Source organism: Carcharhinus amblyrhynchos, chromosome 3, assembly GCF_965287045.1.
Source record: "Carcharhinus amblyrhynchos chromosome 3, sCarAmb.v2.hapA, whole genome shotgun sequence".
Taxonomy (NCBI): domain Eukaryota; kingdom Metazoa; phylum Chordata; class Chondrichthyes; order Carcharhiniformes; family Carcharhinidae; genus Carcharhinus; species Carcharhinus amblyrhynchos.
The window spans coordinates 122,260,407-122,287,634 of NC_137326.1; the positions used below are offsets into that span (position 1 = coordinate 122,260,407).

Sequence of the window (27,228 nt, forward strand, 5' to 3'; positions counted from 1 at the left end):
TCCACATCATGCTTAACTTGGAGGCCACCTCCTAATTGGCTGCCTTTACATCCACCATTGAATTAAGAGTTTCTCACGGGCCTACAGCTGGGGGCAACTGGTGCCCCCATCAGGAAAGGCTAGTGCTGCAGGCAGAAAGCACAGGATGAGGCCACCATACATTGGAGGCACCATCTATAGTGTGAGCATAGTCCCGAATATAAAGAGGCCCAAAGCCAGTTGGGCCATCAGAAGGAAGGAGAAACTCACCTGGAGCATTTGTTTGTGCTGCTGGCGTAGCCTTTCATCCCCATGGCCTTGCAACATTAGAGCTTGGCACCTCCATCTCCAACAACAGGGAGGTTACTCATCTTTAACTGTGCTGTTCCTTACCTGCTATTGCTTGATATAGGGAAGCATTTCTTCAGATGGCCTGTTGCTAGGATATCGCACAGCTCCCTGCGGGACTCTGCATTCAGCCAAAATCTGCTCTGGTGCCAGCAAGATCCCAGCAGAGTCCTCACCATTCCTCACCTCCCCTAGTTATTGGCTACAGACACGGGTCCCCTGGGAAGTGCTGGCCAATGTTCACCCACCTTCAGCCAGACTGTCGGGTGTGTGGGAACCCACTGGAGAAATCTCGCTCCCAGTTCTGTCTTCAACTTGCCTCTTGTGAGTGTTCCATCGATAACCTTTCGCGAGCCAATGCTTGGTGATACATGCTTCCTGGCTGTGCTCACAAACTCTACATCGTGAGGCAGATCAGATTGTCACAGTACATTAGCACGGCAAATGGACTTCAACGGAAGGGCGGTAGTGAGACATGAGAGAGGAGGAGAATCACTATGCGGGCCATAGTGCATGAGGCAGGTGAAAGTAATTTGTCTGTTTGCAGCTGATGCTCAAATGTGGCCCTGTTAGCAAAGGACATCTGTGCGATCAGTTTGTTTCTGTGCGTGGTTACTGCCATTGCATGCCAGCTCCTTATGTTGACTTACTGCTGTGACTATCCCTGCTTGTCCGGGCCATTGTGACTCATTCTAAGCCAGCCTGTCTCTGCACTTACCCTCAGCGCATTCATTTTCTTTAGCACTTCCCATCACGTCTATCAAATAATGGAGTTACCAAGCTGATTAAGTGTGAATGCACCAGAGCACTAAGCTGAACTCGCTCCATTTCCCAAAGGTACACCCCTGCCTCTACATCAAAGCATAAAATCATAGATTCCCTGCAGAGCAGCAGAAGGTCATTTGGCCCATCGAGCCGGCACCAACAACAATCCCACCCAGGCCTTATCACATGTTTACCCTGCTAATCCCCCCAACACCAAGGAGCAACTTAACATGGTCAATCAACCTAACCTGTACATCTGGAGGAAACCCACGCAGAGGGTGGTGGGTGCCTGGAACTTGTTGCTGGGAGAGGCAGTGGAAGCAGATACGATAGTGACTTTTAAGGAGCGTCTTAACAAATACATGAATAGGATGGGAATGGAGGGATATGGTCCCCGGAAGGGGACCGGAAGTTGGGTAGTATATTTGGATACTTGGAGGGCCGAAGGGCCTGTTCTTGTGCTGCAAATTCTCTGTTCTTTGTTCTTTGACATGGGGCAAATGTGCAGACTCCACGCAGACATTTGTTTGAGGCATCGTTTGAGAAGGTGGTGGGATATGGGTGGCACGGTAGCACAGTGGTTAGCACTGCTGCTTCACAGCTCCAGGGTCCTGGGTTCGATTCCTGGCTCGGGTCACTGTCTGCGTGGAGTTTACACATTCTCCTCGTGTCTGTGTGGGTTTCCTGTGGGTACTCCAGTTTCCTCCCACAGTTCAAAGGTGTGTGGGTTAGGTTGATTGGCTATGCTAAGAAATTGCCCCTTAGTGTCTAGGGATGCGTAGGTTAGAGGGATTAGTGGGTGTAATGTATGGGGGTAGGGCCTGGGTGGGATTGTGTTTGGTACAGACTCGATGGGCCGAAGGGCCTCTTCCTGCACTGTAGGCTTCTATGATCTGCATCTTGTCTTAATTACATTCTTTTAAAATAAATATGCGAACTGAAGTGTTTGTACTGTTGGAGTAGTGAGCATTATGAATATCTGTGATGAGATGTGACAAGTGGCTCCTCCTTTGTGCCTCAGGATCCACTCTGTTGTCTTCTGAGTTGTGAATTCTTCCTGAGTAAAGTGCTGCTGACAGGCAGAGGTGCTGGCGCTGGCTGCAAGCTGTTATGCTGCCCTTACAGACTGTGCTGGCTCTGTGCCCCAATATGTTGGTGCCCTTGAGGGCCCAGCTTCTGCTGTAGCGACATCCTGGATTCCCCCTCAAAGGGCAGAATGTACTTGTGGAGAGGCAGATGCTGCCCTGTTAACAATGCTGACATTCAGAGCAGACAGTCCTTCGTCTGCTGCTGCATTTTAATTTTGGATGAGGAGTCCTCAAAAGCAGACAGTGAGCTGAGAGTTAAGCACCGTCACAAAGTCACCAAATCCCTCCTTAATTGTTGTCTTAAGTGTCCCAAGAGCAATCGATATTGGATGGTTAGTCACCACCACCTCAACAGCAGCACAGGAAAGCCCTTCTTGCAATATTGATGGGGCTATCTATGGTCTCCACTGCAGAAGCCACGGGTATCACAAATCTAGCCTGCAGACTACACTGTAATGACACCACTAATGACCTTGTAAATTGGATGCACCAACGCTCATAGAATCCCTACTGTGCAGAAGTAGGTCATTCGGCCCATTGTGTCTGCAACGACAACAATCACACCCAGGCCCTATCCCCGTAACCCCACATATTTACCCTGCTAATGTCTCTAACCTACGCATCCCGAGGACACTAAGAGGCAATTTAGCGTGGCCAATAAACCTAATCTGCACATCTTTGGACTGTGGGAGAAACTAGAGCATCCGGAGGAAAAGCTACGCAGACACAGGGAGAACGTGCAAACTTCACACAGACAGAGATCCAAGCCAGGATTCGAACCCAACTCTCTGGAGGCAGTAGTGCTAACCACTGTGCCACCACACTGCCCACTCCCGGCTATGCATGGAGCCAAGTGTATTCCTTTCCCCACTGCAGAATCAGCATCCCTCTTCTTAAAGAAATCTTAGCATTGCTGCCTGGCCATCAGTGTTGTGGACCTCAGCAGGCACTTCCTTGGCCTCTATTCCTGCCCATTCTTCTCCTCTCCTCACTACTTCATCCCATGATCCTTTCTTGAAATCACCATCGAGTGATAGTGATAGGCTCGTGAGCAGGTGCATGAGGGGCCCTCCTTCATCTCAGTGGCCCACAAGATTGAAATCGGCAAGTACACTAGCCATGACCCCAAGAATTAGATTAAATACATTTAATCCACACCCAGTGTTTCACTATGAGTTATAGAAAATGCTTAATCATCCACACATTAATAAAACTGTTATCAACTTCAAATAGTGCTGAGACCCAGGTCAGAAACTCCAAGGTGAAGTCAGCCTAGACCCTGAGTTTTACATTTGATTTTGGTACTGGTGAGCATAAGGTGTTTCACTCCAGGTATGACCCAAGTGACCCACTAGGAAGCTTTTACCAAAATAAAGTTTATTTAAGAACACAGTTAAAATAAAGCAAAAAGAATTAGCACAACTTTTACCACCACAAGAATTAACTATGACACAAAATAACTCCTAACAGCTAGCTATCTCTGTTGTTCCAAGTAAAGCACCATTTCACAGATATACACCCTTCTTTAGACTTAGCACAAAAACAAGTGTGCTCACATGATGTTGGATTTGCAGCTTTTTAAACCTGCTGTGAATTCATCCTGTGAATGTTGGATTAAAACTCTGAGGCTTTCAAGTCCTGGAACTTTCAGAAAGCCTCTGGAAAGAGAGAGACAGAGACACTGCCTCCTTCCAGCAGCTTCTGGCAGCAACTGAGAAATGAATCTACAAACTTGGAAGGCCCTGTAACAAAAAAAAGCTGTCCCTGGACATATCACCTGACCTGCCAATCAAACCCAAATCAAGCTCCACTCAGCAATCCCAGGAAACACATTAAAGCCCCAGAACTCTGCATTAGTCCAGATTAAAAATAAACATGATTTAACTTATACTGTCTCAGCAGCAATAAAGAACACCAATCACAGGCAGCATGGCACCTATAAAATGCCAGGCTCAAAACATCCTGCAGAGAAACATGATTAAAATGCATTTTTTAAAGGTACAGTATCGTCACAATAGGAAAAATGAAAGAAATATTTACGCTGGCTTTACTTAAAGGACAAAAGACAGATAAGTTCAACCTCCCATGCCCATTGGTGTCAGAGTCAAGATGGTCTTCTGAAATAGGGTCTTTGTGCTAACTATGTTTGCATACCTGGAATTTACAGGGCGTGCCGATTGAACCATAGTGACACTTTGATTAGAGGCAGAGGGAGCACATGGCTCTCACAGCCAATGGCTGATATTTTGCAACCTTGTTTGGACAAGGCATTGCGGTCAAATTTTGGCCATTGTGTGCAGTCACCATGCACCTCATTTCATGTGCTTTTGTCTTTCGAGCACATCACTTGAGTAATTCTGGTTGGCAAAAAAAAGACCATGAATCTGGCAACTATGGATTTTGGCAATAGCCAACAAAATGCAGCCAGGACCCTGATAGGTCACATATTTCCCTCACTGTGTCATGGATGTTACACTCTTGGTTTCAGCATGATGTTAGATGCATTACGGGCTTCTGGTTATAGGATATACCTACTCCCTACCACCTCCTAATGCCAACACAAAAAAAAAAGATTAACTTGCACTTGCATAGCATTTTATCACATTGCACAGAAATATCCTGAATCTTCTTACAGGAAAAGTGCATTTATTATTTACCCCAAAGCAGTGCATCACATTGACTCTTTACACAGTTCCAAAGGCACCATTTGTTGTGCTGTGGGTTTGTATGTGTGCTGACCATAGAAATAATATTTGGGGTTATCACATGCTTATCCCATGCACCCACCGACGTCTTGAGGCTTATTACATTGGGTGGGGTATCTACAAACATGGTTATCAATTTGCTGCAATGAGGAGAAACCTCCCTCAGTTTGGGTGGATTGGCCTGTGTGGCCAAACCATTGGATTTCCTGTTCTTCTAATAGAGGTTTACAGAGTGGAAACAGGCCCTTCGGCCCAACTTGTCCATGCCGTCCAGTTTTTCCCACTAAGCTAATCCCAATTGCCCGCATTTGGCCCATATCCCTCTATATCCATCGTACCCATGTAACTTTCTAAATGCTTTTTAAAAGACAAAATTGTACTTGCCTCTACTACTGCTGCTGGCAGCTTGTTCCAGACACTCACCATTCCCTGAAAAAATTGCCCCTCTGGACCCTCTTGTATCTCTCCCCTCTCATCTTAAACCTATGCCCCCTAGTTTTAGACTCCCCTACCTTTGGGAAAAGATGTTGACTATCTAGCTGACCTATGCCTCTCATTGTTTTATTGACCTCTATATGATCACTCCCCAGCCTCCTACGCTCCAGGAAAAGAGCCCCAGTCTATCCAGCCTCTCCTTATAACTCAAACCATCAAGTCCCTATGGCATCCTAATACATTTTTTCTGCACTCTTTCTAGTTTAATAATATCCTTTCTATAATAGGGTGACCAGAACTGTATATGGTATTCCAAGTGTGACCTTACCAATGTCTTGTACAACGTCAACAAGATGTCCCAATTCCTGTGTTCAATATTCTGACCAATGAAACCAAGCATGCCGAATACCTTCTTCAGCGCTCTGTCCATCTGTGTTTCCACTTTCAAGGAGCTATGGGCAGCACAGTAGCACAGTGGCTAGCACTGCTACTTCCTAGCTCCAGAGAGCTGGGTTTGATTCCCATCTTGGGTCACTGTCTGTGTGGAGCTTGCACATTCTCCTCATGACTGTGTGGGTTTCCTCCGGGTGCTCCGGTTTCCTCCCACAGTCCAAAGATGTGCAGGTTAGGTTGATTGACCATGCTAAAATTGCCTTAGTGTCCTGAGATGCTTAGGTTAGAGGGATTAGTGGGTAAAATATGTGGGAATATGGGGATAGGGCCTGTGTGGGACTGTGGTTGGTGCAGACTCAATGGGCTGAATGGCCTCTTTCTGCACTGTACAGTTCTATGATTCTATGATTCTAGATGATAATTATGGATGCACTGGAGGAATGCAGAAATCTGCATGAGTTCTCTGGCTAGAGATGGTTGCATGTACAGGGGTGAAACCATGGAAGGATGTCAAAATCAAGATGAGAGTTTTAATACTGAGATATTACCACATGGAGAGCCAGTCTGGGTCAGCAAGTATAGGGGTGAGAGGTGAATCTTGCTACAAGTTTGCATACAGGTAGCAGAGTATTAAATTAATCCATGTTTCCAGAGGGCACAAAGAGAAAGGCCAGAGAGAAAAAAACATTGGAGTTGTCATGTCTGGGGATAACAAAGATATGGATGAGGTTTCAGTGAGTATAGTGTATATGAGCAATGGAACGGGGTAGAAATAGGTGGTCTTTTTGATGGAAGGGGGTATAATGTCAAAAACTGAGTTTGTGATTGAATATTACACCATCGTTGCAAAATATCTAGGTCAATCTCAGCCAGTGGCCGAGGAAAGAGATGGATTCTGTGGCCTGGAGACACAGGTCAGAATTTTATGCTGTTCCACCGACTTGGCACGGCATGGTGACACAGTGGTTAGCACTGCAGCCTCACTTATCCAGGGACCTGGGTTCGATTCCCAGCTTGGATCACTGTCTAAGTGGAATTTGCACATTCTCCCCGTGTCTGCATGGGTTTCCTCCAGGTGCCCCAGTTTCCTCCCACAGCCCAAAGATGTGCAGGTTAGATTGATTGGCCATGCTGAATTGCCCCTTCGTGTCAGGGGGACTAGCAGAGTAAATATGTGGGGTTACAGGGATAGAACCTGGGTGGGACTGTTGTTGGTGCAGACTCAATGGTCTGAATGGCCTCTTTCTGCACTGTGAGAATTTGATGATTCTGTTCTATGTAATAGCTGGGATGTGTATTTGGGACACAGTTTTCAATGGGGACTGAAGACAATTGGGTTTCCCAATATTTATTGAAGGAAATTTCTGTCCATCCAACGCTCAATGTTGTACTATTGAAAATCACACTTTTCATTCAGCCCTTAATTATAAACTCATCCATCCAGAAGGATCTTTATGCAGGCTGCTAACAATGTTGACCTTTCTTTGTTAACCAGATGACCAACTCTTCAAATTTTCTCTGCGGAAACATTAGTTCCAATGAATCAGTCGACAGTCAGCCACCTGCTCTCGAAGTTGCCGAGGAGACTGCGCTAAGGTAAGGCAGAGGGAATTCCTGCTCAGATATTGTTGAATGGGTTTGGCAGAGACCGCTGCCACAGTTAATGCCTCGGATTTTCCAGTTGCAATGGTGCTGCGACTATCGACGTTTGCCATCATGCCAACTCTGAAACTGATAGCGATTTCTGCATGTAGATACGTGCGGTTAGATGCACAAATCCAGAAGTTGCTGTAATTCACTCCCTGCTCCTTCACTGGTAATATTTTCACAAATGAAAATTGACATGAAGTTTCACTCTTATATTCTCACTCTTGCTGTAAAAATCTTTGAAAACGTTACAGCTTGTTAACCGGGGTGTAACCGGAATGTGAACAGCATACTAACAATTTGCTAATTTATTATAATTATAAATCATAATTATGCTAAACAACCTCCGGCCCTGAAAGTATATATATTTGTGGAATGTTAAATATCTCCATTATGATAAAAATACCACAGACTTTTCCAATAGTTTTTGAAGTGTGTCGATAAAATTTCAGTGTCTGTCTTAATCCCATGCGTACAGATATTCACTAGTTTTTCCTCCCTGACTTGCTGTCCGTGAGAACTCTTCATTGTGATTGGCCATTTAACCTGTTGATAATGTCACTGCTGATGGACATCATAGATGTCCTTGAGCTGAGACCCAATCAAAGTGATGTTGAGATGAAGAATTGCACATCTAAAGAAGTCACTAGGTTCATGTGGCAGTTTTTCTGGAAGTCAGCAGGGAGCCGGGCCACTGTTATTTTGTACTGTTCGACTTCAGTTATGTGCGTCATGCCCTAACAGAAAATGCATTCAGAGCTTGTTGTCTGACCTTCACTTCTGGACTCAATAAGCAGCTGCAGGGAGATATGTGAGAGACTGACCCAAGCTGACTGTCCCTATATTTGGTTCTCAACATCTGAGCAAAATCAGATTTTAAATTATAGAATCTCTACACTGCAGAAGAAGGCCATTCGGCCCATCAAGCCTGCACTGACAATCCCACCCAGGCTCTATCCCTGCAACACCACATATTTACCCTGCTATTCCCCCTCACACTAATGGGCAATTTAGCATGGCTAATCAACCTTACTTGCATATCATTGGATGGTGAGAGGAAACCAGAGCACCCAGAGGAAACCCGCACAGACATGAGGAGAACATGCAGTCCCCGCACAGACCGTCACCCAAGGCCAGAATTGAGCCCGGGTCCCTGGCACTGTGAGGCAGCAGTGCCAACCACTGAGCTGCTGTGCCACCCTAACTGCATGGGACAGTATCCAATGTAGGTCCATGGCTGGCATGGTGGCACAATGGTTAGCACTGTTGCCTCATAGCGCCGGGGATCTGGGTTCAATTTGTGACTTGGGTCACTGTCTGGCGGTTGCACAGTCTCCTCAAGTCTGCATGGATTTCCTTTAGATACTCCAGTTTCCTCCCAGAACCTGAAAGACATGCTGGTTAGACAAATTGGCCATGCTAAATTTTCCCTCAGTGTATCCAAACAGGCACTGGAGTGTGGCGACTCAGGGATTTTCACAGTAACTTCAGTGCAGTGTTAATGTAAGCCTACTTGTGATACTAATAAATAAACTCAAACTTAAGATGTTGTCATACCATTCTGAACCTGTGTGAAATTTTAACCACAGCATCTCAGCGTTGGAGTAGAGTGGAGTTCGCACGTTCTGTCTCTGTGGAGTTTGCACATTCTCCTCATGTCTGCGTGGGTTTCTTCCGGGTGCTCCGGTTTCCTCCCACAGTCCAAAGATGTGCGGGTTAGGTTGATTGGCAATGCTAAATTGTCCCTTAATGTCCTGGGATGCATAGGTTAGACGGATTAGTGGGTAAAATGTGTAGGAATGTGGGGGTAGGGCCTGGGTGGGATTGTGTTCAGTGCAGACTCGATGGGCTGAAGGGCCTCTTTCTGCACTGTAGGGTTCTATGATTCTGTGCAAGCATCAACCAGCGCACACAAACAAAGCTGAATTCCTTATGCATTGAAGAAATTCCTGCCCATTTTTAAGAACCAGACAGTCTGGTTCCTGCATTATGTTAGGATTGGCCAGACTTACTGACTGATTGAATTAAGATGACATTGGCAACAGGGATATTGGCAACACTTAAAAGGCATTTGGACAGATACATGGATAGGAAAGGGATATAGGCCAAATGCAGGCAAATGGGGTTAGATGAGCATTTTGGTTGGCCTGGACCAGTTTGGGCCGAAGGGCCTGTCTCCGTGCTGTATGATTGTATGATTCTATGACCACACTACAAATAACTTTGAATTGATCACGTCCGCAGCAATGACATCAGAAAGGGCCACACTAGAGGCAAATCGAATGGTGGGCTGGGATGGTCCACCTCTGTGTCTGAAATCCAGTGATATCTTTCAAGTTGAGAACGTTTGGCAGGTTAAAATTGCCAAATCAAGAATTTGAGTGATTCTGTGCTGGCACCACTCCCCGTCACCGCTGGCAGGGGAAATCCACGCTAAGTAGCTCATGCTTTCACAATCGTTAAATCAGTGTGCCAAGTGAAATGAGAGCTGTAGCTCTTTGTAAAACTCAAACAAAGTCATAGCTATTGAAGCAAATGCCTTGCTCAAAGCATGAGTGAGCACCTGAATTTATTTGTCAACTGTGTTTATCTTACAGAATTAAGCTGAATGGGGTTGACGCGTCTGTTGCATTCTGGGAGGTGACAGAAGCTGAGTTCCAGCAATGTTCTGTTTCGAATGGAAAGAGTGTCTTGCCCCTGCACACCATCGACGGATTTGTTCTCTTGGAGGAGACGCTGTCTTTGGGGAGCAACTATTTGATTGGTAAGGTAGCTTTGGTACTGAACTCCTTCGCACTTCTTTCCTTCGCTAGAACAGAATGGTTTGATGCGGGCCTTTTACAGAGGGAGATTATTTAAGCTTCAGAGAGTTTACAAATCAAAAGGCACCAACTGAAATAAATACCTAATAGTGCGGATTATCAACTGACAAGAAATACAAGCAGCAGGTGAACAAGAAAATGATAATATCACGAGACATTCTGAACTCCAGGTCTATGCGCTTTTCAGTTATACCAGCTGTGTTTGTCTTTTTGTATCGTCTCCTGCAGCTCTCTGATGCACACTCATTTTAAACAGTGATAATCTGTCACTTCTTATAACTAGAATTGTACAACTATAGAATCCCTACAGTGCAGAAGGAGGCCATTCAGCCCATCAACAGGCTCAACATCTTACCCACCCAATCCCGTAACCCCTAATCCACCTTACCTGCACAACTTGGGACAGGAAGGAGCAAATTAGCACAGCCGATCCATCTAACCTGCACATCTTTGGACCATGGGAGGAAACCTGTTCAGACATGGGGAGAACATACAGATTCCACACAGACAGTCATCCAAGGCCAAAATTGAATGCGGCCCCCTGGCGCTCGAGGCAGCAGTGCTAACTACTGTGCCACCCAAAATTAATGGTTATGTGGGTATCAATGTAGTCAGACTGTTTATGTAGCTTTCACGAGTAGTTTCAGAGTAGTGGGTGGACTGATTGTGCTTAATGTAGTCCATCCAGGTGCGATGGAATCATAGAATCCCTACATTGTAGAATGAGGCCATTCGGCCCATTGGATCTGCACAGACCACAATCTCACCCAGCCCCTATGCCCCACCTATTTACCCTGCTAGTTCCCCTAACACTAAGGGGCAATTTAGCATGGCCAATCAACCTAACACACACATCCTTGGACGGTGAGAAGAAACCTGAACACCCAGAGGAAACCCACGCAGGCACGGGGCGAACATGCAAACTCCTCACAGACAGTGACCCAAGCGGGGAACCAAACCTGGGTCCTGGACATTGTGAGGCAGCAGTGCTAACCACTGTGCCATCATGCTGCCCACTGTGAATGATGGCTCAAGTAATTGTGTCTCCCATGTACCCCAATTGGCATCGTTTGGACTTGGTGGACTGTAAATGGAGCCTATATAAGGGAAGCTGAGCCAGAATGAGAGTTAATAGAGGGACCAGGTCATCCAAGGTGGAGATGATGGAATGAATGGACAGGTCTATCATTTGCAGGAATATAGCAGTTATTGGAAACCCAAATGCTATGCTGTTGGCAACTTGTTACTGGAACTGTAAGTTTTCCTGCATTAAATACAGGAAGAAATAAGGTTGAGAAGGGGGATGAAGATAGTGATGGATAGTGGACTGCAGTGCCCCATTTGGTGATTGAGACCATGGTAGTAGAGAGTTCACGTCAGATAGCATGGTCAAGGAAGTGGGTTTGAAAATGGACAGAGGAGTTTGTATGTGGGGAAAGAAATGTTTAGGGAGGACAGGAGGCCAGTGAAATCAGAGGAGAGAAGAGAACGGGAGCTTAGGTGGAGATTTAAGCGTTAAGAAACGTCAGTGAAGGAGGAAGGAGATTCTGTTGAGAAACTCAGGATAGCACTTGGAGGCAGCAGAAAACGTAAATTTGAAAAGAGAAGTGAGAAGGAAGGAACAAGTTGACGTGTTTAAGGAGAAAGAAACAGACCATTAAGGAGAGAGCAAGCTGTGATTGGTGACATTGATCATTGTCATTGTTGTAGTTTGGGTTGTACAGTCAATGTGAAGTAGGGCCAGGTTGGACGGTGTCAGTTAGAAACGAGATCTTGTTTTGCATGAGTCAAAGTCAAGATGCCAGTGTGATTGTTCATATCATGTTTCAGATAGCAAGGCCCTTGTTCACAAGTGGACAGATATTCATGAGTAGAGACATTCAGGATGATCTCCAATACATCATTGCCTCCGATAACCTCTGTGATCAGGTTGCCCTTCGATTATAAAATCGTGTTTGCATGTTTGGGGCCTTGGACATGAGAAGGGAGGAAGTGAAAGGATAGGTGTTGCATCTCCTGGGGTTGCATGGAAAGGTGAGATGGGAAGCGGAAGGTGTTGAGAATGATTGAAAGGTGCGCCAGGGTGTTACAGAATGCTGAAAGGGGAAGGAGCATGCGGTGGTGTCATCGTGCTGGAGGAGGTGGAAATAGCACAGGTGAATGTGGAGGTGAGGCCGAGGGGAATGCTGTTATAGTTCTAGGGGGTGGGAGTGAGAGTACAAGTGTGTCAACCATCTGAGGGGACATGGGGCGGGAGAGGGGCGGGGTTCTTGGATGGGTGAATCCTCTGATCATGAAGAAAGAAGACATATTGTAAGTGTTGGTATGGAAGAGGATTAGTTGAGGAAAAGAATCTATTTGAAGCAATTGCATGGAAGCTGAATTTCTACCAAGTAGTGACATACGATGTTTCCTGTCAAAATGAGAGCAAACGAGGCTTAACATTTCACTTTACAGATGGAACCTCAGCCATTTCAGCGCTCCCTCACTACAACACTGAAATTTCAGCCGAAAGTTTGTGCTGAGATCTATAGAGTGGGACTCAATCCCTCCATCTTCTAACTCAGAAATGGGAGCGGTCCATGACTGGAACTCACTGCTGAGGGAGATCGTGGAAACAGATACAATAGTGACTTTTAAGGGGCGTCTGGACAAACACATGAATAGGATGGGAATAGAGGGATAGAGTCCCAGAAGGGTAGAGGGTTTTAGGTCAGACAGACAGCATGGTGGATGCAGGCTTGAAGGGCGAAGGGCCTGTTCCTGTGCTGTAATTTTCTTTGTTCTTTGTTCTTTTGACTGACTCTGTGAGGTGGAAGTCTACCTCTAGATATAATCTTACACCACTTTGCATTGTGGTATATAGTATATATGGTATAACTACAGCCTACTGCAAGACCATGTGTTAAATAACCTTCCATACAATTGTATTAATTAGTTTACATCAAGCAATTTTGTCATTTTTAGCTAGATTCTCTAATTAGATCATTGCCGAAAGATTATCTCAAATTTATTGTAAACCCTGATTGGCAATTAAGAAGAAACAGTTACTTTTGTTCCCAATAAACCGCTACAAAATGTTTATTGTATGGGGAGCTAATATTCTTCAGATAAAGACAAGCTAGTGCGGAAACCAAATGAGAAAATGCTGGAAAATCTCAGCAGGTCTGGCTTTGACATAGGGTCATCTGGACTTGAAACATCAGCTCTTTCTTCTCTCCTTACAGATGCTGCCAGACCTGCTGAGATTTTCCAGATTCAGATTCCAGCATCCACAGTAATTTTATTAAGGTAGTGCGGATGCTGGAATCTGAAACAGAAACAGAAAAATGCTGGAAAAGCTGAGCAGGTCTGATAGCGTCTGTGGAGCGAGAATCGAGCCAAAATTTCGAGTCAAGATGATCGTGTTATTCTTCGCCTAATACTCTGCAGGGTTGTTTTTTTAAGAGGAGTATTTCAAATGAAGAGGCAATATTCTGCTTTCTTTCATATATTTTGTCATTGTTGACTTCAGAGATGAAATTGCTCGTAGAAAAGTTAATAATTCTGTTGTAGAGAATTAAAAGATAATGCCCTGCGATAGTTTATAATAAGAGAGCAAGCACATTCTGATCATCTGCAACAGGGTAATTAATTCACAGCAAGAATGCTCAGCGAAAGTCCTGCTGTGGCAAACTGCCATCATCCTGTGACAGATAATTGCTTTAAAATAATCTCAAAAGTGCTCTTCCTGAAGCTTTTTTTAAAGTAAATTTTGAAGTGCGTAACATTTTCAGGCTATAATTAGGAATGTAACAGACCCATTCCTGACTGAGTAACTAGGGTGAACAAAGAAAATTACAGCGCAGGAACAGGCCCCTCGGCCCTCCAAACCTGCACCGACCATGCTGCCCGACTGAACTAAAGCCCACTACCCTTCCAGGGACTATATCTCTCTATTCCCATCCTGTTTATGTATTTGCCAGGACGCCCCTTAAGAGTCACTTTCGTATCTGCTTCCACTACCTCCCCCGGCAGCGAGTTCCAGGCACTCACACCCTCTGTGTAAAGAACTTGTCTCATACATCTCCTTTAAACCTGTGCCCCCTATTAATTGACTCTTCCACCCTGGGAAAAAGCTTCTGACTATCCACTCTGTCCATGCCCCTCATAATCTTGTAGACTTCTATCAGGTCATTCTGATATCAAACTCCATCATTCTTGTGAGAACAAACCAAGTTTCTCCAACCTTTCCTCATAGCTAATGCCCTCCATACTAGGCAACATGCTGGTAAATCTTATCTGTACCCTCTTCAAAGGCTCCACATCCTTCTGGTAATGTGGCGCCCAGAATGGAACACTGTATTCCAAGTGCGGCCCAACGAAGGTTCTATAAAGTTGCAACATGACTTGCCAATTTTCAAACTCAATACCCTAGCCGATGAAGGCAAGCATGCTGTATGCCTTTTCGACTACCTCCTAATAGGAGGCAGAGAGTTGGTATCAATGGGTGCTATTCTGATTGGCGGTTGGTGACTAGTGGAGTGCCGCAGGGATTGGTGCTGGGGCCTCAACTATTTACCATTTATATAGATGATCTGGAGGAGGGGGCTGAGTGTAGGGTGTCGAAATTTGCTGATGACACAAAGATAAGTGGAAAAGCAAATTGTGCGGAGGGTGTGGAAAGTCTGCACAGGGATCTAGATAGGCTGAGCGAGTGGGCGAGGACCTGGCAGATGAAGTACAATGTTAGCAAGTGTGAGGTTATCCACTTTGGCAGAAATAATAGTAGGAGGGATTACTATTCAAAGGGCGAAAAGCTGCAGCATGCTACAGTGCAGAGGGACCTAGGGGTCCTTGTGCGTGAGTCACAAAAACCCAGTCTGCAGGTGCAGCAGGTGATCAAGAAGGCAAATGGGATGCTGGCCTTTATAGCGAGGGGGATTGAATATAAAAGTAGGGAGGTCTTGCTGCAACTGTACAGGGCGCTGGTGAGGCTGCAGCTGGAGTACTGTGTGCAGTTTTGGTCGCTGCACTTGTGCAAGGATATTTTGGCCTTGGAGGGAGTGCAGAGGAGGTTCACTAGGCTGACACTGGAGATAAGGGGGTTAGACTATGAGGAGAGATTAAATAGACTGGGTCTGTACTCGTTGGAGTTTAGAAGGATGAGGGGGGATCTTATAGAGATGTATAAGATAATGAAGGGGATGGATAGGGTAGAGGTAGAGAGATTCAGAAAGGATAGCAGGACTAGAGGGCACAGCCTCAAGATAAGGGGGGGTGCAGTTTAGAACAGAGTTGAGGAGGAACTTCTTCACTCAAAGGGTGGTGAATCTCTGGAATTCTCTGCCCGTTGATGTGGTGGAGGCTACCTCACTAAATATATTTAAGACACGGGTAGATAGGTTTTTGGTAGGCAAGGGAATTAAGGGTTATGGGGAGAAAGCGGGAAAGTGGAACTGAGCCACTTCGGATCAGCCATGATCTTATTGAATGGTGGGGCAGGCTCGAAGGGCTAGATGGCCTACTCCTGCTCCTACTTCTTATGTTCTTATGTCCCTTCACCTGTGTTGCCACTTTTAGTGACTGTGTACCTGTACACCCAGATCCCTCTGCCTATCGATACTCTTAAGGATTCTGCCATCTACTGTATATTTCCCATCTGTATTAGACTTTCCAAAATGCATTAACTCACATTTGTCCAGATTAAACTCCATCTGCCATCTCTTCACCCAAGTCTCCAACTGATTTATATCCTGTTGTATCCTCTGACAGTCCTTATCACTGTCTGCAATTCCACCAATCTTTGTGGTGTCTGCAAACTGACTAATCAAACCAGTTATATTTTCTTCCAAATCATTTATATATGCAAATAACCATACTGGAAAATTCATAATGACATAATGTTGGCAAGAGCCTTTGACTTTTGACTTCTTTGCCAGCCCACCTCCCTAGGTGGGACTGATGCCCGACATGCTGCTAAAAAGAAATAATGAGCTGAAAAGGTGGGATAGGGATGGCAGCTATCAATGCCATTTAAGCAAAGTTCACCCACTGGGCAGGCAGGGTTAAAATCTGGGGTATAAAGAAGAGGTTTTGAGATAGCACATTATTAGGGAAAGCCTAAAGCTTAGCTAAGTGGCATGGATTTGATGAGGAAGATAACTGAGTCAATAACTGCTGCTTTAATCGTGGATTTTATTGCTGCTTCTTCCCAGCAAACAAACTCAGCAAATTTGGCGAATATACTTTGTGGTTTTTTTGGCTGCCTGACAGCCCATTGCCAAGCGACACAAATCTCACACTCTCTGAGCACTGGAAGGCTCACATCTGTTTTTGAGCGCCAAATGGCCATAACGCCAATAACTCATATCAATGTACGAACATATGAAATTAGGAGCAGGAGCTGCCCACTCGATCCCTTAAGCCTGCTCCTCCACCATTCAATAAGATCATGGCTGATCTGATTGTAATTTAACCCCACACTCCCGCCCACTCGCCCTGGTAACCTTTCATCCTGTTGTTAATCAGGAATATATCCAGCTCTGCCTTAAAGATATTCAAATATTCTGCTTCCACTGCCTTTTGATGACGGGAATTCCAGAGACTCATGACCCTCTGAGAGAAAAAGATTTTCCTCGTCTCTATCTTAAATGAGTGACAGTAAGAAGTGTCACAACACCAGGTTAAAGTCCAATAGGTTTATTTGGTAGCAAACGCCACTAGCTTTCAGAGTGGTTTTTGCTACCAAATAAACCTGTTGGACTTTAACCTGGTGTTGTGAGACTTCTTACTGTGTTTACCCCAGTCCAACGCCGGCATCTCCACATCATTAAATGAGCGACCCCACACTTTTCTGACAATATTCAGGTCCAAATCTATGTCATCCTGTGGCCATGTCTCTGTAATCGCTAACGGATCATACTTATTCTTTTCTATTTGAGCTTTGTACCAGCTGAGGTTATTCATGAAGGCCCCGCCTTCTCAACCTTGCCCCTCACCCGAGGTGTGGTATTTTTCAGGTTAAATCGCCATCAGTCAGCTCTCCCCTTCAAAGAGGAGGAGCCTATGATCATCTGGGGCTGTGGTAATTTTTCCTTTCATCTGTGTTCTTTCAAATGTTATGTGCATTCAGATACAGAGCCTTAAGTTTTGTCCTTTTATTATTTTTGCAGCATCCAACCTTACCTGCTGATTCACTTTTAAAGTTATACTCTATCCTTTCCTGTCACAGTCTGTTTATCATTTCCCTATTAGTGCCTATCTCTCTGGTTATCTCTACTCTTTGGCGTACCACATCTTCCCAAATTTGTTTTCTTGACACTACTGTTCAGTTTAAAACTCTCTTTGCTTCCTGAGTTATGCAGGTCACTAGAACATCAGCCTTAGCACGGTTTAGGTGTAGACTGTCCCAATGGTACAGACCCCACTTTCCCAGTACTGGTGCCAGGAACCCACATCCCCCACACCAGTCTTGGAGCCATGCTTTCACTTCTCTGATCGGATTTGTCCTGTGCTAAGAAGCATGTGGCTTCGGTAATAATCCAGAAATCATTAATTTGGAGGTTCTGCTTCTTAACTTGATGCCTAGCTCCTCATACTGACTATGCAGAACCTCCTTTTCCTGCGGCTAGATGGCCTACTCCTGCTCCTATTTCTTATGTTCTTATGTTCTTATCTACGTGGACCATGACCATCGGAGCCTGTCTCTTCCAGTGCAAGATCCTCTCCAGTACTAAGCAGATGTCCTGAATCTTGGCACTGGGTAGGCATCACAGATCTTTGGATTCTTGCTCTTTGCTCCAGACAACAATCCCCCTCACTCTTTACCATTATATTTTTATACACTCCCCCATGTGAAGAACATCCTGTACCACAGTGCCATGGTCAGTTAACTCATCCACCCTGCAGCCCTAAACAAGCTGAAGGAACCTCAAAACCTGTCGGACAATCGCAGAGGCTGACACTCCTGCACTCCTACCTGCTAACCAGCTGCGGTCACAACCTCCTATCCCCGACCACTTTCCAAATCAGAGATCCTACGCTAAGGGGCGTGACTGTCCCCTGTCCCTCCCTCGGTCCCTCCCTCCTTTTTGTGTCGCAGTGTCTGCAGCTCAGCCTCCCGCTCAATGACTCTGAGCCAAATTTCCTCAAACTGCACCCACTTCTTGTAGATGTGCTTACCCTGGATAACATGGGTTCCCACATGCTGCAGCCTTGTCAAATCATCTGACCTGCCATACTAATGAGCTTTAATTAATTACTCAATTATTTTGTTCAATTATTTATTTTCTTTTAGATACCCTATGCGGCACAGTGGTCAGCACAGCTGCATCACAGCACCATAGACCCGGGTTCAATTCCCAGCTTGGGTCACTGTCTGTGCAGAGTCTGAACGTTTTCACCATGTCTGCATAGGTTTCCTCCTGGTGCTCCAGTTCCCTCCCACAATCTGAAAGATGTACTGGTTAGGTGCATTGGACATGCTAAATTCTCGCTCAGTGTACCCAAACAGGTGCCAGAGTGTGGTGACTATGGGATTTTCACAGTAACTTCATCGCAGTGTTAATGTAAGCTTACTTGTGACACTAATAAACTTAAATTTAAAAGATATTTGTTGATCTTATCACAAACTCCAGTACTATTATACTATTTTATGCCTTCGGAAAATAGATCTTGACCACTAATCAGATATTCACCCGATATTCACCAATAGCATACCCCTCCCCTATAGGAGAACAGAAACCAATTCCTACAGGGCGAAAAGATTAGAAAAAGTACAGGAGTACCACCCTCCCCCCCAACACCGAACTCCCTTTTCCCAACAAACCTTCACACAGCATTTGAAATCACTCTCAGAACAATCCTGCAACATCTCAAAGGATCAGATGAAAAAGACTGCATAAACTTCAAAGATATCGTTAAAGAAACACGATTGGAAAGGAACAGGAACACAGCAGGAAGAGCAGACAGAATATTAAACAGTTCAATGCCGAGAGCTGTTCACAGAATCCTACAGTGCAGAAGGAGGCCATTTGGCCCATCAAGTTTACAGTGACAACAATCCCATCCAGGCCTTATCCCCATAACCCCATGTATTTACCCTGTTAGCCCTCTTGACACTAAGGGTCAATTTGCCTGGCCAATCAACCTAACCTGTGCATGTTTGGAGTATGGGAGGAAACCGGAGCACCCAGAGGAAACCCACACAGACACGGGGAGAATGTGTAAACATCACACAGACAGTGGCCCCGAGGTCAGAATTGAACCTGGGTCCCTGGCACTGTGAGCAGTAGTGCTAACCACTGTTATCATTACCTAGGTTAGGGTTAACTGAGAGACGTACAGAATTTAGCACCTGTCTGAAAATGTCCAAGGTTCCAACTGGTCATGAGTTGTTTCCCATGTGAAAGCCTGTAGGTGTCTAATATGTATGTTAAATACATATGAAAAGTATCTGCTCAGGGATATGTTTGCTTGGACAGAACCAAAGCTCCGACAAACTGCTTGGTAATATCTTCATTTGTTGCCACTGATTAAATTAGTAGGTCATTACTTCCTCATCTAATCCAATAAAACAATGTACTAAAGAACTTACATTTCTATCCTCGGGACATTCAAAGTGCTTTACAGCCAACGAAGTGTTTGTTGAAGTGTGGTCACTGTTGTAATGCAGTGAAAACAGCAGCCTGTTTGCTTGCGTATACAAGCAGCCAATAGGCTGTGTTGGTTGGAACAAGAACGGAAACTGCTGGAAAATCTCAGCAGATCCGACAACATCGATGAAGAGAGAATGGAGACAGAGTTTCGAGTCAGGGTGACCCTTCCTCTGAGCTCCTCAGAGTTTTAGATGGATGTGGATTGATGGATAAACATTGACCAGAACGTCAAGCCGAATGCTCCTGTCCACTTTATGCTCGTCTTTCATGTCCAACTGAGAGGGCTGAAGAGACCTCAGTTTAGCATCTTATCCAAAGGTCAGAACCTCTGACAGTACTGCACTCCTGGGACTCAATAGAATTGAGGGTTATAGGTAAGCCTAGTAGGCAGGGATATGATCGGCGCAACTTGTGGGCCAAAGGGCCTGTTTGTGCTGTAGCTTTTCTATGTTTTATGATGTTGAGATGCTGGCATTGGATGGGGGTAAACACAATAAGAAGTCTCACAACACCGGGTTAAAGTCCAACAGGTTTATTTGGTAGCAAACGTTTACAATCAAATAAACCTGTTGGACTTTAACCTGGTGTTGTAAGACTTCTTACAGTACTGCACTCCCACAGTACTGCATTGGAGTGCCAGCCAAGGTTATGTGTGTTAGTCTCTGCAATGGGACTTGAACCCACAACCTTTTGATTCTGGCGGGAGAGTGTTAACATTCAACCATAGTTGAGCTTGTAATCTGATCCAGCAAAATTTCTCATTCAGCTATCTTCAAGATCTATGTCATTGAGTAAGATGTCCATTGGATCCCTCACTAGATGAGACAAAAGAACCTGCTAACCTCCAGATCAGTCTCCTTAATCAGACCGCATTTGGAATATTGTGTGCAGTTCTGGCCACCTCACTATAAGAAGGATGTGGAAGCACTGGAGAGAGTGTGGAAGAGATTTACTAGGATGCTGCCTGGTTTGGAGGGCAGGTCTTATAAGGAAAGGTCTTATAAGAGGGACCTGGGGCTTTTCTTTTTAGAGCGGAGGAGGATGACGGGCGACTTAATAGAGGTTTATAAGATGATTGGGGGATAGATAGAGTAGACATTCAGAGACTATTTCCTCAGATGGATGTAGCTGTTACAAGGGGGCATAACTATAAGGTTCATGGTGGGAGATATAGGAGGGTTGTTTGAGGTAGTTCTTTACTCAAAGAGTGGTTGGGGTGTGGAATGGACTGCCTGCTGTGATAGTGGAGTCAGACACTTTAGGAACTTCCAAGCAGTTTTTGGATAGGCACATGGAACACACCAGAATGATAGGGAGTGGCATAGCTTGATCTTGGTTTCGGATAAGGCTTGGCACAACATTGACAGCCGAAGGGCCTGTACTGTGCTGTACTGTTCTACGTTCTATGACGTGTATGAGGGTCCAGTGACCACTAGAATATTCAGCTCATTCCTGCCACTGGTGAGAAACAATTATGTTCCCTGGGACCAATGGAATCACCTCAAGATCTTTAACACCAATCCCAATGTTAAAAATGAAGATTGAAATTAATCTGATGAAGTAGTGCTCATCAAGAGATAAGCCAACCTTGTGAATTTTCATGTAGCTCCTGACAGCCAATCAAAAAATGCCATTGTTGGAAACCTTATGCAGATAATCTTCACCTTGAGCATTGTTCAAGCTGCCGTCACCTCAGAAACTGAGGAGTATTCCATCACACTCCGGACTTGTGCCTTGTAGGTGGTGGACAGGTATTGGGGAGTCAGCAGATGAGTTACTCACTGCAGGATTCCTAGCCTCTGACCTGCTCTTCCAGTGGCCACAGTGTTTATATGGCCAGTACAGGTCCGTCAATGGTAACTCCCAGGATATTGATAGTGGAGGGTTCAGTGGTGGTAATACCAATGAAGGTCGAGGGTGATGGTTAGATCCTGTCTTGTTGGAGATGGTCATTGCCTGGCGCTTTTGTGGCAGGAAAGTTGTCTGCCACTTGTCAGCCCAAGTCTGGATATTGTCCAGATCTTGCTGCATTTGGACACAAACTGCTTCAATATCTGAGGAATCACGAATGGTACTGGATATTATGCAATCATCAGTGAACATTCATACATCTGACCTTATGATGGAAGGAAGGTGACTGATGAAGCAGCTGAAGATGGTTCAGCCGAGGACATCACCCTGAGGAACTCCTGCAGTGATATCCTGGGTTGGTGGTGATTAACGCCCAAAAACAACAACAATCTTCCTTTGTGCGATCAATGACTGCAACCAGTGGAGATTTGAACTGTTGCAGCATTTGCAACAAAGTATTTAACACCAACCCAGCACAATTTAATCTTTGCCAGGATCCCCCTTGACTTTAAGTTTGTAGGAATCTTAAACTGGCCCGAGCCTCAGGGAGCATTGCTATATTGAAAAGTTAAAACATTAAAAGGACTTATGTTTATAAAAGAAAACCTTTAGCCCCGCAACCTTCAATATCATTCATCATAAATATAATGAGCTGGTGTGAAAATACAAGTATTCCCAATGCTGCCTGACCCTATCTCCTTAGTAATGAACTGCAGTGAGTTAAAGTTTATTTTTTATTGTCACAACTGGGCTTACATTAACACCGCAATGAAGAAAATCCTCTAGTATGAACATAATGAGCTTAATGTGACCCTGGGCACAACTTTATGCCCCACCCCTCCCCTTCCCACGTTGTGTTTGGTGATGGGGGGCATTGAATTGGGAGGAATAGTGGTGGTTGGGAATGTTGCCACTGTCCTGTCTCCATCCCGAATAAGCTCAGGAAAGGTATGTGGAAGATGTTCCTGTCTGGTTGCTGAGTGAGGCCCTTACATTTGTAATTAATGTAGGGCCTCATCCTGCCACCCTGGTATTTACCCAGACGTGGGCAGAGGACTCTTTGTGTGGGATTGCTTATGGGCTCCCAGAGACTCGTGTGTGTGTGTGTGTGTGTGTGTGTGTGTGTGTGTGTGTGTGTGTGTGTGTGTGTGTGTGTGTGTGTGTGTGTGTGTGTGTGTGTGTGTGTGTGTGTGTGTGTGTGTGTGTGTGTGTGTAGTGGGGTGGTGGGGGTGCAGTGCAGCGCTTGGTGGGAAGGACATCAGCCCCAGGAATCCTTAATGACAATTCATGCCTGTCCTAAAAGCAGTGATGTGGGCTCCCACTGGCTCACTACCTAGCAGTCAAGAGCCTGTCACCGCTATTAAACATTGCCCCGGTGCCTGAACCTGAACAGGATATGATTTTAAAGACAATAATAAGAACACCTTCATCCCATTCCCATTTGTTTTATTTCTTCTTTTCATCTCATTCATCCGTTTTATCATTTTTTATTCTAACTTTTATTTTCCCACATCTGAAATCTCACTCTCTATCTCATCTTCAACGCATACACCCTTCCCCCATCCTCCCCAGGGCCAACTGCCACATTCCTCTCACAATCTGTGCCTCTGCTCTGCCATTCACACATTCCAATCACTTAATGGATGCTTTTAGCACCTTTCTCAGCCTTTATCATCATTGTTTACATTCCCATTTGTCCAATCACAGTCCCCAAACACCCTCATCGTACAAATCTTGTCTGATTTTCTTTGCCTTCAGCTCTGGTAAAGGGCCATCCTGACTGGAAATGTTGGGCAGGTTTTCCAGCGGCGCTAATTCCCCTGACACTAGGGTTAATTTAGCATGGCCAATCAGCCTAACTCTCACAGCGCATCTTTGGATTGTGGGAGGAAACCGGAGCACCCGGAGGAAACCCACACAGACACGGGGAGATCGTGCAAATTCCATACAGACAGTGACCCGAGGCTGGAATTCCCTGGCGCTGTGAGGCAGCAGTGCTAAACATTGTGTCACCATGGCTCCCAGGCTCCTGATGAAGCCAGCCCATGTTACCCATTTGACTGTTTCTGAGAGTTACTAGCTATAACCAGGCAATGAGCCCAAATATCCATTTTACTCTTGATTTGATTTCAGGTACCTAGAGCACTTCTCTTGATTTAAGTCAATATTCACTGCTGGAATTATAGGTCCACCATTGACAATAACATTTAAATTGTTAAGATAAACTCACTGGTGAATACAAAACAGCAGGCAGAGATAATGAAACAGTTGGCAATGGAGCAATTGATCCGTTTGTAATTCTGTTGTAATAATCAGCTGCCCCTATAAATGTCAATTTGACTTTTCAATACAATGAGGTAATTTAAGAATTACTGGAAGAAAACCCGTTTATAACAGAAATGATCCCAGAAGACCTGGGTCATTATTCACAAAGAGGCTGGTACTCTTTATCCAAAACCATGGGTGGCATGGTGGCACAGTGATTAGTACTATTGCCTCATAGTGTCAGGGACCCAGGTTCGATTCCTGATTCGTGGAGTTTGCACATTCTCCCCGTGCCTGTGTGAGTTTCCTCTGGGTGCTCCGGTTTCCTCCCAGTCTGAAAGAGGCTAGTTAGGTGCATCGGTCATGCTAAATTCTCCCTCAGTGTACCCAAACAGGTGCCAGAGTGTGTGGCAACTCAGGGATTTTCATAGTAGCTTCATTACAGTGTTAATGTAAGCTTACTTATGACAATAATAAATAAAATCCCTACGGGCCGATTGCATTTCTCTATTCAGGTATTTTTGGTTTTCTCATCTACCACGTATGATGGGCCTAGGCCGACTCATTGTACAATAGCCTATCTCTAAGTTAGCTGTAGTCTACAAATACTAGGTTGTTTCTCTATTTGTCAAGCTTCAGCACCCTAATTCTTACCTGGTAACACTTATGACGCCTGTAAAATAATATGACATTGCTTTATTAACATAACAAATTAACTGCATAGTCATTCAAAACATGTTTCATTTTTCCAATCTATGACTGAAGGGTATTTGACCTGAATTCGGAATTGTCATGACAAAATCACTGTAGGAAAAGCTGGGGTCTGTGGTCGCTTCCATATAATCATGTTAGTGGCATTAAAGTGTTAACACTTTTGCCATTAATCAATATAACTTTAATCACTATTATCTGATAGTCTGCTGACAGAGGCATATACAGTACTGTGATCCTAGTCACTGCGTGCACAGTAGCTACGGTGTGCTGCTAAGATTTGTGTGCTATCATACTTCATGAAATTTTTAGGGTATAAGTAGGAACATGGGAAAAAGAGGAGGCCATTTAGTAACCCATCCCTCACACCATGTCAGATTCAGCATGGCGGCACAGTGGCGCAGTGGTTGGCACTGCTGCCTGACAGTGCCAGGAAACAGGATTCAATTCTAACCTCGAGTGACTGCCTGTGTGGAGTTTGCATTTTCTCCCCGTGTCTGCATGGTCAATTGGCCATGCTAAATCGCCCCTTAGTGTCTGGAGGGTTAGTAGGGTAAATATGTGGGATAGTGGGGGTAGGGTCTTGATGGGATTGTTGTTGCTGCAGACTCGATGGGCTGAATTACCTTCTTCTGCACTGTAGGGCTTCTATGATACATTAAGATCAATGGTGATCTACAACTTATCTCCATACGCATCTATGCCCTAGTTGACCGAGGGTAGTTGAGAGTCAACCACATTGCTGTGGCTCTGGAGTTACATGTAGGCCAGACCAGGTAAGGATGGCAGATTTCCTTCCCTGAGGGACATTAGTGAACCAGGTGGGTTATTCTGTCAATTGGCAATGGTTTCGTGGTCATCAGTAGATTCTTAATTCCAGATATTTTTATTGAATTCAAATTCTACCACCTGCTGTGGCAAGATTCAAACCCAGGTCCCCAGAATATAAGCTGAGTTTCTAGATTAATAGTCGAGTGATAATACCACTAAGCCAACCCACCTAACCAGTACATCTTTGGAGTATGGGAGGAAACTGGAACACCCAGAGGGAACCCACCCAGACACGGTGAGAATGTGCAAGCTCCACACGGATGGTGACCCAAGCTGGGAATCAAAGCCGGATCCCTGGGCCCATGAGGCAGCCGAGCTAACCACCGTGCCACCCTATCTGTGCCCTTGCAGTTGTGCAAAATGAGTGATAATGAGTTAACCGACCATTTTAGATCTCGGTCCATGCTTATTTTCATTGCTCTTAATCTTGGCTCTCTTGGCTCACAAGAAAATGCTTTGTTATAAATTCAAAACCTTATCTTTTGATTGGTTGCCATGTTATGTAAGTGGTTCAGGCCCAAGCTCTTGGGGCTAAAGGGGGAAGGGATATGGGAGGAAGGGGGGATCAGGATATTGAATTCGATGATCAGCGGTGATCGACATGAATGGCGGAGCAGGCTCGAAGGGCTGAATGGCCTACTGCTACTTTGAATTTCTATGCAACTCTTGGGATGACCCAATTTATCAAATATTCAGGGGACCAAATTGTCTATTCTAGGTATCTTCCTGGCGTGCCAGAAGGACCTGACAAATTTGGCATTGGGATCAACACATGCACAGATTAAGCACTTAATAAATATTTTGTGCCCAATAATCTGCCCCAATATCAGTTCTGTCACAGCAATATTTGCATGAACTGCAGTAAAGAATGTAATGTTAATGGAACGTTTGGCCTCGATAAATGTGCTTATATCTGCAGTTCCTATCTATATATTCTGAGCCAAGACAGATGCTGAGAACATAATGGATGAATGAATTCTAGAAACTAGGTCATGACTTACTTTTACCACGCATGGCGTAATAACTCCTTGATTATTTTCCTGCACTGTTGATGTCTCTTGTTCCACTCTCACACCCAAGTGCTTTTTAGACAATGAGTTGGGAATTTAAATACATATCTGAGAGCTTTAATATGTGGAACAAGTGACAAATGGACACTTGAATGGAAACTGCTGATGACTGAAATACATTTTAATGATTAGTGGAAAATAAACTGAACAGCTCGAGTTCCCCTTTCACATTTCTGAATCTTCTGGGAAAAAATAATAACTAATCATTAATGTGGTTGAAAACATTTAGAATTCAATTTTTTTTATATCACAAAAAAGTAGTTATACTCTTCCAAGTCTTTCTTTCCTCCCCATCTTATGGCAGGTATTTGTTGAAATTAAATGATGAATTGAGATTAGCTGAACCCTTGTGTTACCACAATGGGTGAGGATGGTGTGGCACAGTGGCACAATGGTTAGCACTGCTGCCTCACAGCACCAGGGACCTGGGTTCAATTCTGGCCTCAGGTGGCTGTCTGGGTGGGATTTTCTGCCCACACTCGTCCCAAGACCGAGAAAACTCACTCAAGGTCAACGGACCTTTGCATGGCCCAGTCCCACCTGCCACAACAGGATGGGAAAATTCCACCCTCTGTGTGGAATTTGCACATTCTCTCCATGTCTGCGTGGGCTTCCTCTGGGTGCTCCTACTACACTCCAAAGATGTACAGGTTAGGCGGATTGGCCATGCTAAATTGCAA

At 44.9% G+C, this 27,228-nt stretch overlaps 1 protein-coding gene across 1 annotated transcript in view; it reads left to right on the forward strand.

Moving 5' to 3' along the window:
* dner (delta/notch-like EGF repeat containing) overlaps positions 1-27,228 on the forward strand; it is a 302,806-nt gene that overhangs the window by 154,089 nt on the left and 121,489 nt on the right. Inside the window, exons 3-4 of the mRNA XM_080185922.1 lie at positions 7,209-7,309; positions 9,958-10,124. Of these exons, the coding sequence (XP_080042048.1) occupies positions 7,209-7,309; positions 9,958-10,124 (268 nt within the window). The remainder of the gene's footprint in view (positions 1-7,208; positions 7,310-9,957; positions 10,125-27,228) is intronic.